The 14,434-nt window shown below is 44.0% G+C and overlaps 1 protein-coding gene across 1 annotated transcript in view; it reads right to left on the reverse strand.

Moving 5' to 3' along the window:
- Positions 1-14,434, reverse strand: part of LOC146035739 (synaptotagmin-like protein 2) — a 125,101-nt gene that overhangs the window by 66,418 nt on the left and 44,249 nt on the right. The window contains exon 2 of the mRNA XM_083159352.1: positions 10,949-11,374. Within this exon, the coding sequence (XP_083015478.1) occupies positions 10,949-11,070 (122 nt within the window). The 5' untranslated portion in view covers positions 11,071-11,374. The remainder of the gene's footprint in view (positions 1-10,948; positions 11,375-14,434) is intronic.

Consider the following 14,434-nt stretch of genomic DNA (forward strand, 5'->3'; position numbering starts at 1 on the left):
TAAGCATTACGGTGTATGGGTAATGTTTCATTGGCATTACGCTGCGTGGCATATTCTGTCATTGCCATTATGGTGTGTGGCACAATATTTAATGGGCATTGCAGTGTGGCATAATATGTAATGGGCAATATATTGCGTTGAATAATATTCAATAGGCATTACAGTGTGTGGTGTGATATGTAATGGGCATTATGTAATGTGGTATTATATGTACTGAGTTTTACCTTGTGTGGCATATTGTGTCATGGGCATTACGGTGTGTGTCATAATGTTTAAGGGGCATTACAGTGTTTGACATACGTAATGTGACCATGCCGCTATTGTTATGAAACTTGACCACAACCATTTTTGGTACCACCTAAGAATAAAATTGTGCTTGCACCACTGCTTACAGACCAGTGCCTCACCAGTCACTGACCTCACCGCACGTCACTGAACACACCTATGAGTTCATAAGTCTCTATATCCCCGTGACCAAGGAGGGAGCACCAAATGCAGAAAGCCATTGTCTCATACTCAACTGAGACTACTAGAGTAGTCTACATACACCCTTTACGTTTTGATACGTTTTTTGGGGGGGTTTAAATAATTTTGTATTAATAAAGGTATAAACCTAGTAAATAAAAAGCTTTGCACAAAATAGAAATAACACTTTAAAAAAAGAATTAATAATATAAAATATAAAATACAAGAATGTTTTGTAAAAGGCACAAAAGTTATATAACAAGAGAGGACCCTGGGTAACTAGCAATATCGAAAAGCTCTGTCAGAATGGTATTATATGCATAGTGAGCCACCCAAAGCTATATATACTGTAATAACGCACCAATGGTGAGACTCCAGCCAGGCCTGGTAATGTTTGATTATAATGAGCCCTTGTAGAACTTATCTATCCTGTTGTGAAAAAGGACAGTACTGTACTCCAGTGTACCAAAGCCTATTCATTAAGGCAATAACAGAGGGGGCGACAACTGCTTCCAATTTGTGGCAATCGGGAGTTTGGCAGCATTTAGGAACCTCTGGAAGAGGTTTACATAATAAAACATGCATTGGGTTCTTAAGGGTTACAGTGGGACTCAAACCACCCATAAAAGATAAGACTTTGTCCCAATATGCAGCTATAAAGAGGCAATCCTACCATACATGAATGTAGGTACCATTGCCCACAATGTGCCCACAATGTGCAATATTTATTTTAATTGACTTTATCCTAATGAACACTGGAGCAGTAACATTGATAAAGTTATATAGATTACATTTACAGCCATTTATAATATATTGACATCACTTGTGTATTCAATATTATTCATGGCACATGTTCTAGTAAATGATCATGGAGCTTTCAAGTGTCAGATAAATAGTAATTAAATGAGCTGTGATTCTGGAATAATTGGAACGAGCCTATGCCAGTGCTGATATAGTGCCACTAATTAATAATCTTTCTGTTGGTCTTATTCAGTTTTTCACACAATGTATACCAGGCCAGTGTAACACTTCTCCGCATCCTAGGCAAAACTTCAACCCACTATAGGTGGGGTGGTGTCTTAAAGTGTGTGCAAACGGGCCCACCTGGTGGCAGTCGATATTTATTGGATAACGGCGGCTGGCATCGGCTGGCAGAAAGGGAGGGATGGTGAGGGGAGAATGGGGTCATTGAGCAGCATGGTCCTCCTTTAAATTGGTCAGAAATAGACTTGCCTGCACAGTTTATTTCTGCTTTTGATCGCAAAGCTGTGGGGCTATGAATCCGGATCAAATTGCCATTGAATGCAACTGTACATGTGCGATTCAGACTAAGGGCCTTATTCAGATCTGCGTGCATTCGCACGCAGTTCCGATGTTGCCCATCTGCACATGCGCAGACGGGTATCTGCGCATGTGCAGGCATATGGTGTGTGCACCCACGGCGACCTTTCGGGTCGCCGGGTGCACGCACCCATGGCAGCGAGGGGGGGGCGGAGATGGGCGGGGAGCGCCGGGCTGCCCCATTACCATATGGGAACGCCCAGCGTTCCATCGGCGTTCCCATGAGAAATGGAAATGAGGCAGTGACGCGGGTGTGGGGGGCGGGTGGCTGACATCACCGGATGTCAGCTGCCCAGCCGTATCCACGGCAGCGTGCACGCATATATACGCAACTGAAAAGTCACTTATATATGCGTGCATGCTCATTCAATGGTCGGTGACCATCGAATGAAGTGGGCGGACACCCCAGCAAAGCGAATGGATGTTTATGCAAAACATCCATTCGCTGCTGTGCGGGCGAAGCCGCACTTTGCTGGGGCGGCGGGGGGCATGTGTTCGCCGGGCGGGGTTTGGTGGACTCGCAAGGCTGCGAATTTGCAGCCTTGCGAATCAACCTGAATAACCCCCTAAGTTTCTATTCACAATAGTCACAAAAGAAGAAAAAACTGCGCTTTTCGGATTGACCTAAACACTTAATTTTTATTTCACAATAAAAAAAGCAATTAAAGCAAAATATAAACACCGGCCAGTATTAAAATATTTATAAATCAAATGACCCAACTATATAAGCCAAACCCTCGAACTCTTTTCAACTTAGTCAGAAGAGGTTAGATAATTAGCAAAGAATGCAGCTGCATACTCAAAAAATCCTATGCAAGAAAAAGGAATAAAAGCTGTGCTTAGAGGAAATATACCAAATTATCACACAGCGTGCTGGTATTAATTATTTTATATAGAAATTAATAGGTTTAATACAACACTGTATACATTAAAAATAAAAAACTTTAAAAACAATTCATGTACTGGTATAGGCACCTAGAATGTTCCTCTTAATTAGGAGCCTGTTCCATATACATGGACTAAGTACACCACTGTTGGACAGTTCAATGAACCACTCACGATTGTGGGGAAGAGTCATGCACTGAATTACAGATAGAGAGAATTACCCCTTGGAGTGGTGCCGGCGGCTCTGTGTCCATTTAATAAACAATGTCTGTTACTGGTGGTGAATGACAAAGTCCGGGTTCAGGAATCCAAATTTGTAAACCACAGATTGGAGGAATGGTGGTGGGGTGTCCGTACCTTCTCAAAAACTCCTTAGCATTTTTAGTAATTTAGTAGCCAAGCGTAAATAAGGCAATTTCAATTGCAAAGCTCCAAGTTCTCAGCAGAATATTAATTGTGGTTTTACCCAGTAAATTAAGAAGTCAGAGCATGCTGTGATAATAGAGGGTTTTTTCAAATTCTTTTGAACCCCGAGTGCAGTTACCTAAATTGTGTATAGGGGCGTACGTACGTATGGACCCTCTCCCAAAGGAGAAGGGCCCCGTTACTCCCATAACCCCTCTCAGTCAAAAGGTCAGAGAGGGGAAAATAGGGATCGGTGGGTCCTCCTCGCCAAAGCTAGGCGAGACCCTCTTCCCTCAACCCCCAAAAGGGTTAGGGCAGGTGGATCCTCCTCGCTGAATCTTGAAGAGACCCTCGCTGGGTTTCCCCCTGCCTTACGGCTAAGGGTCGCTCTCAGGGGCCGCAGCTCTCCCAAAAATTAGAGAGTTTTGGCGTGGGGAGCGGATAGCCAATAGGGGTCTTACCAATAGCTCGAAAAACATGACAAAACAAACGAAAACCAGAAAATGTTAAAAGTGACAAGTAGTGAAAAATAGTGAGAAATAAATAAATTAAAGGACCCAGCCAGAAGGACGGGGTGGGGGAAAATTGTCCTGCCCCAGCCAAAAGGCCCAGGGCAAAGACGTGTAATGCTAACGCAGTGCTAGTGCCAAAAGGCCGAGAAGCGAGGCTCCCACAATGCTTTCCCCACATTGAGCAGAATCAGCGGCTTTGAATCTGCTCAAGACGGGGGAGCATTGTGGGAGCACTTGTACCACTGGCCGGGGACACTCTGGACCGGGCACTTCATTCGGGATAAGGCTGCAGAGAAATTAATGCCAGCAGTCAGCAAGGTACCGTGGGAGGCAAGTTAATTACCCTGGATTACCCTGTCTAAAACTCTGGACAAAATACCCAGCTAAAGACTAAGTATAATACTCTATAATCACAGCATGCTATGACTACTTGATTTATTGGCTAAAAACGCTATTAATATTCTGCTGAGAACTTGGAGCTTTGCAATTGAAACTGCCTTATTAACGCTTGGCTACTAACATACTAAAAAGGCTAAGGATACAAAGTTTCCTGAGTATGCAGCTGCATTCTTTGCTAATTGTCTGACCTCTTCTGGCTGAGTTGAAAAGAGATCTAGAGTTTGGCTTATATAGTTGGGTAATTTGATTTATAAATTATGTAAATGATATGCAAATTTGTATGGAACCACAAGAAATGGAGAATTCACCAGAGCATCCTAGCCAAATGCTCCCAACACAGTGGCCTTGGGTTGCCAATCTTTTAGAGCTATCTTCATGCCACTAGACTCAGCCAATTTATCGCCTGGCACTCCCCGAGAAATTACATGTGATGGGTGGATCTACAAAGCGACTTAATTGGTACCTCCACGATCTCAAATCTGCCCTGGCTCCCTAGTAAATACCGCCCTCAACCCAGCCATCACCCTCCCACCATCGACACTACCCTCCAAACCTGGGTCACTCATAATAGAAAACTCAAATTGACTACACATCCATCCCCTCTCACCCCTCTTTGGAACAACACTTCTTTTGCTCCTGGCCTCTCAACTACGGGAGCATCTCCAGCATCACGAGACTCCATCACATATCAGGTTTATCCGCACCAAAAACGTTACTGATCTGCAAAGGAAACACAATATACCTGACACCCTACACTACCAATACCTCCAATTACGCCACTTCGCTACTTCCCTCCAAACTTTTAGCACACCCCAAATCCCTTCACCTTTTGAAAGACTCTCTATTTACCAACCTAACAACACTGACGCCTTCTCTCAGCTATATAACTCGATATTGTCGTCACACCAGACCTCACACCTAGAACCCCACGAGCATGCCTGGGAGATGGATTTAGACCACACTTAGATGAAGAAGAATGGGTTGCAAGTCGAACTGCTATATCCAAATGCTCTATAAGCATTGCTAGGGAAAACTCATACAAAATTTACACTAGATGGTACCTAGTCCTTGTACGCTTGCACTGCATGTATCCAGACTCTTGTAACCTATGCTGGAGGAATTGTGGCCAACCAGGAACATTTTACCACACCTGGTGGACCTGCCCGGTAATTCAGTCATATTGGGACATGGTGCACTCCCTCCTCTCACAAATACTCACCCCCTCCACGCCTCCAACACCTGCCAATTTCCTTCTATGTGCCCCTCTTGATCACACTCCTAGTGAAGCCAATAATCTTTTCTTACATATTACATGCTCTGCTAAATATCAGATTGCCAGAAATTGGAAAGTACCTTCAGCCCGAGTCACCAAGAACTCCTAAATAGAATCTGCTATGTAGCAAATATGGAATATATCACTAGCCTCCAAAACAACCTTGTTAAAAAATTCCATTCCACATGGGCTCCGTGGTACTCTTTCCATAACATCCCTCTTCCTGGCATTAAGTAACTCCCATCTTTTAGCTGTACCTATAGACTTCTCTCCCATCCACAACCCCATCCCAACAGCCCAGGCTCGTCCTCAATAACTCACCATCACCTCCCCTTTCCCCCACAGTAGAAATTACTGACTTCAACATAATTCCACCTACAGTACCTTACGTTATATTACCTCGCATTGTCTTCAAGTTACATAGCCAATTTTGGCTCCCTACATTGTTGATCTTGTTACCTTACAACTCACATTCATGTTTGTCTTGTTGATTATATTATGGTTGTATTTTTTGCTCTACCCAAAAAAATACTAGAGAAATAAATGTTGTAAATGTTTAATACCGGCCGGTGTTTATATTTTGCTTTAATTGTTTTTTTTTTAATGTGAAATAAAAATTAAGTGTTTAGGTCAAACCTGAAAATAGCAGTTTTTTTCTTTTGTGAATATTGTGTGCTAAATGGTAAAGGATTGAGTATCCCTTTAAAGAAATTTCTGCGTATTCGGATTTGAGTTGCAGATCTGCGCTTGTTAAAATTCTTTTAAGTTTCTATTAAATTTGGACTATACTGTATAGTCCAAATCGAATAGAAAGTGACCCTGAATCGCGCTATGGGCCTGATTCTGTAAGGATAAGTCCCCAGCATATTCGTGGTGGAGACCAATGGTGCGTATAGGCAAATATACGCATGTGCAGGGCCAGCGTACAAACGACTTTGGCGACTACCACAGTTGTACAGGGGGCCTGCACATGGGGACGCCCAGCATTTCCTGGGCATGCCCAGAAAAATGGTGGGTGCACCCAGAAAAACACTGGGCATCCCCATGCACACGCAGGTGGGTTGAAGCCTGCAAGGGGAGGGCAGCTGAGGTCACATGACGTCAGCACCTGCCCCGTTCTCGGACATTTCAAATAAAAGTAAATTTAGACTGAACAGGGGAAAACTCGTTTGATGGTCTGTGATACACTTGCATGCGAATGGATGTGTCAGCTACATAGCCATTTGCATGTTTTTGAGGGGATTTGCAGGGCATCGGGGGGGGGGTTACAACTGCTGCTTATCGAGCACTACTGAATCAGGCCCAGTGTGTACACTACTTAAGATGTTGTTTAACCACCACCTGAATTAAGTACAAGGATGTATTCCTCATAGGGATTCTTAATTTTGTGATGGGCGGATGGGCGGATTGCCCCCAAGGAAGCTGTCTAATGGTAGAGGCAGCATTGTTGGCTTGTACTTAGCATTTTCTGCACTCCTGCAATCTTTTGGGGATGTGTATATTGGAGTGTTCTAGCTGCACCATTCTCTCCTCACTGTGACAATTTCTTATCATGATCTGTATTTGTGACATTGAGAGAACTGTCCATACAATGAGGATGCTATGTACTTATCTCCTATTCTACATTTCTTTTTTTCCATCAATAAATTTTTATTAGAGAAACAGTTTTATATGGGGTACAGAAGTAAAAAGGGGGAGCATAGGTAAGAAAGGGGGGTGGGGGGGAGGGTGGGGTACATCCAGAGTTTAGCGATTAACATCTTACTAATAGTTATAATTCACAGGAACAGAATCAAAATATAATAACAACATTCATCTAATTTCTCCAATAACAAAGTATGGGTATTTAGGAGCCCAGAAACTAAACAGGAGAGCTGAGAATGTATAGCGGAATGGGAAGCATTCCTGAGATGGGAATGGCATGGGTGGTAGACCTACTATCGTTTAGATGGTAGGGGTTTCATTCATACTAAACTGGAGTGGGTCGGAATGTGAAGGGTTTGGGAAATATTGGGCACCATTGCCCTCTGTCACATATATGTGCCATGGGAGCCAACGCACAAAGGGGGCGTTTGACTTAGAAGAATATGGAATTAATTCAGTTTCCATGAGAAAATGATAATTCGTTTTAAGGATAACTTTCAGTAACGTTGGAGGGGTAGGATGCTTCCACTGTTGGGCCAGGTTGGCACGAGCAGCAATGAGAATATGGCCCAATACATATCTGCTTTCAAGTGGGATGGTAGGGGGGATTACATGGAGCGACGCTAAAGCTGGGTCAGGAGTAATGTGTCGATCAAGGTGAAGACCTCTCTCCAGTACTGCTGAATCACGGGGCAGGACCAGAATATGTGAAAGATTTGGCCCACACTACCGCAGAGTCTCCAGCACAGGTTAGAACATAAGGGCCAAAATGTATGGAGTCGGTCTGGAGTGAGGAACAATCTGTTTATCAATTTAATATGCACTTCAGTGTGGTTGAGGCACCTAGACATATTGTAAGAGGATAAGAAAACCTTTCGTCACTGGGCAGGGGTGAGAGTTATACCCCAATCTAGCTTCCATTTTTGGGGGGCATTTGATTTAGGTTGGTTATCGGGGGTTATCAGAATTTTGTAGCAAAAAGATATGTCACCTTTGGATTTAGATAGGAAGGGCCGAGTAAGGAGTGTCTGTGAGCGAGTGTTCGGAGAAATGTGGGCAGGGGGGAGCGACTTCCACCAGCGTGCAACTTGAAGATAATGCAGGTGTTCTGAGGGAGGGATGGAGAATTTTCGTTGTAATGTGGGAAAAGGTACGAGGAGATTTCCATCTAGGATGTCGCTAAGTAGAGAGATACCTTGAGTTTTCCATCTACGCAGGTTTAGATTAGGTATTAGCCTCTCCACTGTTGTGATGGGTATATAGGAGATGGTGCATGCCGGTGAGGGCATGGTGGCGGACAATTTGTCCCAGACTTTCAGGGACGCCGGTGTAGATAGGAGCAGGGCTATATGGTTTGGTCTGAAGGGCTTAGGGATCCGTAGCAAGTCTTTAAGAGGGAAAGAGGGAATAGATGCTTGTTCTATCTCTACCCACCCCATCTGTATCTCAGATCCAGCATAGTATTTGAGGGAGGCTAAAAGACAGGCCTCCTGATATCGATACAGGTCGGGTAGATTCAACCAACCTAGGGCTTTTGGGATGCCAAAATGATATATGCCATAAACTATTTCTACATGTCATGGAATATCTGCTTTCATAATCTGTGTACAGCCAGTTTGTAGGATTAGGGGGTATTCGATACCCTCAGCTATTTCCAACAGGGGAAATAGTGGTCGGCGCCTATTCAATGCTGTCTTTCCCTACAGCATTAAAGAGGCAGATCGACAGAACGGACCCCATTTAAGAGTTTGCGAGCCTGTTTTAGCGAAAACAGCCAAGGATTGTTGCGATCACGGCAGTACCTCAACAATCCACGGCCATTTATGTGGACACGCCCCCTTTTTCGATGATCAGTAGCCGGGACATTGAATCCTGTCTGCCTATATGCGGTTGAGCAAATGCAAATGGCCCAGGGTCATGGCTGTTGGGACGTACCAACAGTCGTGACCTGGGATTGAATACCCCCCTTGGGCTGCAAATACATGGTCTGTGGGTAGGCAAGCTATAGTTTTCCAACTGTAGCTACAAAATAGGAATTTATATCTACCTATTTATTATTATTTATGCAGGATATAACTACAAAATAGGAATTTATATCTACCTATGCAGGATATAGCTACAAATAGTGATTTACTGTATATCTACCTATGCATGATATAGCTAAAAAAAATATTTATATCTACCTATCCAGGACATACAGTGCATTCCAGAAAGAAATCCCAGCGCTTCACTTTTTCCACATTTTGTTATGTTACAGCCTTATTCCAAAACAGAATAAATATACACAATACCCCATAATGACAACATAAAAAAGGTTTTGGTAGATGTTTGCAAATGTATTAAAACCCAAAAAACTATGAAATCACATGTACCTAAGTATTCACATCCTTTGTTGATGCACCTTTGGCAGCAATTCCAGCATCAAGTCCTTTTGAATATGATGCCACAAGCTTGGGAAATCTTTCTTTGGCAAGTTTCACCCATTCCTCTTTGCTGAACCTCTCAAGTTCCATCAGGTTGGATAAGAAGCGCCATTTTCAGATCTATCCAGAGATGTTCAATCGGATTCGAATCTGGCAATCGGATTCAAGTCTGGTCTGGCTGGGCCACCAAGGACATTCACAGAGTTGTCCTGAAGCCACTCCTTTGATATTTTGGCAGTGTGCTTAGGGTTGTTGTCCTGCTGAATGATAAACCTTCGCCCCAGTCAAGATTGCTCTGGAGAAGGTTTTTATCCAGGATGTCTTTGTACATTGCTGCATTTATATTTCCCTCAATCCTGATTAGTCTTCCAGTTCCTGCCTCTGAAAAATATCCCCACATCACCGTGCTTCATTGTAGGAATGGTATTGGCTTTGTGATGGCCACTCTACCATACAGGCCTGATTAATGGATTGTTGCAGAGATGGCTGTCCTTCTGGAAGTTTCTCCTCTCTCTAAATGAATGCTTTAGCTCTTACAGAGTTACCATTGGGTTCTTATTCACCTCCCTGACTAGGGCCCTTCTCCCCCAATTGCTCAGTTTAGCTGGAAGTCTAGTAAGAGTTCTGGTGGTTCCAAACTTCTTCCATTTATGGATGATGGAGGCCACTGTGCTCATTGGGACCTTCAAAGCAGCAAATATTTTTCTGTATCCGTCTCCAGATTTGTGCCTTGAGACAATCCTGTCTTGGAGGTCCACAGACAATTCCTTTGGCTTCATGCTTGGTTTCTGCTCTGACACACACTGTCACTGTGTGAGACCTCATATAGACAGATGTGTGCCTATCCAAATCACATCCAATCAACTGAATTTACGACAGCTGGACTCCAATTAAGCCATAGCAACATCTCAAGGATGACCAATGGAAACAGGATGCACCTGAGCTAAATGTTAAGCTTCATGGCAAAAGCTGTGAATACTTCTGTAATCATTTTTCTTCATTTTTTTATTTGTAATACATTTTTATAAAAAAAAAAAAAATCCCCCCCCCCCCCAAAAAAAACAGTTCACATTGTAATTATGTGGTATTGTGTGTCCAATTTTGAGGGGGGGGGGGGGTGTATTTATTCCATTACGTAAAAAGGCTGTAACATAACAACATGTGGAAAAAGTGAGGCCATGTGAATACTTTCCGGATGCACTATAGCTACAAAATAGTGATTTATATCTATCTAAGAAAGATATAGCTACAAGATCGTGATTTATATCTACCTAAGAAAGATATAGCTACAAAATAGTGACAGGTAAATAAATATTTCTCAAGATATCTTTCGGATGTAGTCATGGTACCGTTTACAGGTTTTTATTAGGAATTACTGTTCTCAAGCTGGCATTAATTAAGGAGTCAACAATAGCTAATTACAATTGTTGTCACTAAACTTAATAGCAGTCATGCTGATAATTATTGTCACAAATAATTCTAGAACAGGCACTGATGGATGTTCCGCAGTTCTGCTGCTATTTGTACATTTTTTCTTAAGTAGTGGAGTCAACACTGTGCAAACAATTTGATAGTAATCATTATTTGGTATTGAGTCCTACCTGATACGGTCACTGTCTTTCTTCTGTAGCTCAGCATCTCTCTGCAGGACTTTCATCAGCTTATCATACTCCTCCTCCGTTAAGAAGCTGAGGTCCAGCATTGTGCCCGAGCTGTTCTTCATTGTAAACAAAACAGTAACTACAAGTCCAGCAGGTAAATGTTAACCATGGAGTGTTTTGTACAAGTCAGAAGCAGAATAGAAATTCCCCGGAAAAAAACAGGGTTAGTATATGCTGAACATGTGGAAATTTGGCTGCTTCATCTTCTCAATTTAGTTGCTGTCCATAAATAATGAAGGATAATTTCCATCCACTTTCCCAAATGCAGTCACTGTGTTTCCAAGTAACGCGAGCAGACTACAGTGGTCCCCATTGTCCTCAAGTAATAAGTTTAGGGTCCACACCAGACGTCAGGGTTTTTTTTTTCTGTGAAGGAAACAAGCAGCGTTATAAACTGGTTTGGTTACTGCAAAGAGAAAATAGAGAATCTTTCTAGATTTAGATCAGCCTGACATATGGCGAGTGAATGTGTACATTGGGGGCGGATATTTGCTCGTCGGCACAAGTTCCAAAGAGAGCTACAGTACAGTATCCTGCTTATTCCGAAGGTGCTTGCAAATCCTGCCAAGGTAACTGCATGCAGCGGTATCAGCTCTTTCAAAGTAAGTGTACGGGAAAAGCAAACACCCAAAAACCAAGACATCGTTTAAAGAAAAAAAAAATCCTATGTAAATAAAAAACACGGAACAACATTGCAGAGGCCAATTGTCAAATTCCAAGGTCACCAAGAGCATTTTTTATGATAATGATGCCAGGTTAAATCATGTAGAGTTATTATTAATGTCTGAAATCAGTAAAAGTCTGTTTTTTTACTACTCAAATCTTGACACTTGTCTGCACAGTAGATGAGGGAGTGCCTACCTGCACAACCACTTTTACCACTGTGCACACCAACAAAAGCAGTAATCCTTTTACTCATCATAGCCTCAGGCATAGCCTAAAATATCACCATCAGCAAACACTTTGTGGACATACCATTACAACATTGTGGAAGGAACGATAGCTCGATGAAACACAGTGATATGATTTCCAGTATGCAAAGTGACCTTACCCAGCCCAGATCCTCTACAAGCTGCACTGCACAACTGCTGGAAGGGAGCCAGCGGTGTCTGCTCTTGATGTCTGGCATAGAAAAAGTTACAAAAATAGAATAATTGTATTTAAAAAAAACTAAAAGAAAAGCTAGACTGATAGTTATACTGAGTAACTCTTAAAACTAAAAAAAATATATGGTTTTAAGTGTTTTTTTTTATTTTAATTTTTTAACTCGCAGAACCACACCCCTTGGTCATGCCAAATTCCTTTAGTCAACACGTGAAAAAGTCCCCACCACTGCCACTGGGCTGCTTCAGAAGTAGACGCCTGTGATAAGCAGGGAAAGAGGCAGTTATAATGTGGAAGAATAAGATACCACTTGGCAGATAAGAAACACTTGGCCCATATAGGGCCAGATTCTCTAAGCGTCAAAAGTGATAAAACAGAGAGTGATAAACAGCCAGCCAATCAGCTCCTGCCTGACATTTTTCAAACACAGTCTATGACATGGCAGGTAGGAGCTGATTGGCTGGCTGTTTATCACTCTCCATTTTATCACTTTTGAAGCTTAGAGAATCTGACTCCTAGGGCGAAATGTAATAGGGTGCGATTTTTGGACGAGTTCCAAACTCGACAGAAATCGCACCTTTAAAAATCGTGTTTTTTGCCGCGAATTCGCATATGTAATGAGATGCGAATTAGCGGCAAAAAATGCGATTTGCCGCGATTTCGGGCGATTTTTAGTCATGAAAATGTGCGCATTTTCAGTCATGAAAATGTGCGCATTTTCATAAATGCGATTTTGTGCAAAAAAAAAAAAGTTTAAAAAAAAACGGCGTGGGGTCCCCCCTCCTAAGCATAACCAGCCATGGGCTCATTGAGCCGGACCTGGTTCCAAAAATACGGGGGACAAAAAGCATAGGGGTCCCCCGTATTTCTGAAACCAGCCCCGGACTCTTGGACCGGTCCTGGTTCCAAAAATACGGGGGACAAAAAATCTGGGGGTCCCCCGTATTTTGAAACCAGCACCGGGCTCCAACAGCCCTCGGTGTCATGCCACAGCCGGGGGACACTTTTTATACAAGCACCCCCGGCCAAAACATGAGCACCGTGGCTGGTCAGCCTTGGACGGGGTACCTGGAGGAGTGGGGATCCCCCCAATAAAGGGGTCCCCCCCCCCCAGGCTTCACCCGTCCAGGGCTGAAGCCCGGGGCTGTCACCGGCGTCCGTGGCCAGTGGACGCTGGCCTGATAGGGTTAAATCGATCATAAGTTACATTGCTTTATACCGGAGAACTACAAGTGCCAGCAGACCTCCCCCGCATGCTGGGACTTGGAGAACCACAAGTCCCAGCATGCGGGGCATTAATGGGCCCGCTAGGACTTGTAGTCCACCTGTAAAAAGAATGTTTATAAAAAACACACACACAGAGAAGTAAAAGTTTATTACACACACACACCTCACTTTTACACCAGCGTTACTTACCATTCCTGGATCCAGCGCTGGTCTGGCTGCTTCACAGCCGGCTCCCCCCGAACTGACAGGCAGCGGGGAGAACCGGCTTTCTCCGTTGCCTCTCAGGACTGAGCTATGCGTCTCCATGGAGACGTATCGGCCAATCGCGCTCTCAGCCTCTGTAGCGCTGGAACAGCGCTACAGAAGCTGTTAGAGGCAACGGAGAAAGACGGTTCTCCCCGCTGCCTGTCAGTTCGGGGGGAGCCGGCTGTGAAGCAGCCAGACCAGCGCTGGATCCAAGAATGGTAAGTAACGCTGGTGTAAAAGTGAGGTGTGTGTGTGTGTAATAAACTTTTACTTCTCTGTGTGTGTGTTTTTTATAAACATTCTTTTTACAGGTGGACTACAAGTCCCAGCGGGCCCATTAATGCCCCGCATGCTGGGACTTGTGGTTCTCCAAGTCCCAGCATGCGGGGGAGGTCTGCTGGCACTTGTAGTTCTCCGGTATAAAGCAATGTAACTTATGATCGATTTAACCCTATCAGGCCGGCGTCCACTGGCCATGGACGCCGGTGACAGCCCCGGGCTTCAGCCCTGGACGGGTGAAGCCTGGGGGGGGGGGACCCCTTTATTGGGGGGGTCCCCACTCCTCCAGGTACCCCGTCCAAGGCTGACCAGCCACGGTGCTCATGTTTTGGCCGGGGGACCTTGTATAAAAAGTGTCCCCCGGCTGTGGCATGACACCGCGGGCTGTTGGAGCCCGGTGCTGGTTTCAAAATACGGGGGACCCCCAGATTTTTTGTCCCCCGTATTTTTGGAACCAGGACCGGTCCAAGAGTCCGGGGCTGGTTTCAGAAATACGGGGGACCCCTATGCTTTTTGTCCCCGTATTTTTGGAACCAGGTCCGGCTCAATGAGCCCGGGGCTGGTTATGCT

This window comes from Crinia signifera, chromosome 9, assembly GCF_055691185.1.
Source record: "Crinia signifera chromosome 9, ASM5569118v1, whole genome shotgun sequence".
Lineage (NCBI taxonomy): Eukaryota > Metazoa > Chordata > Amphibia > Anura > Myobatrachidae > Crinia > Crinia signifera.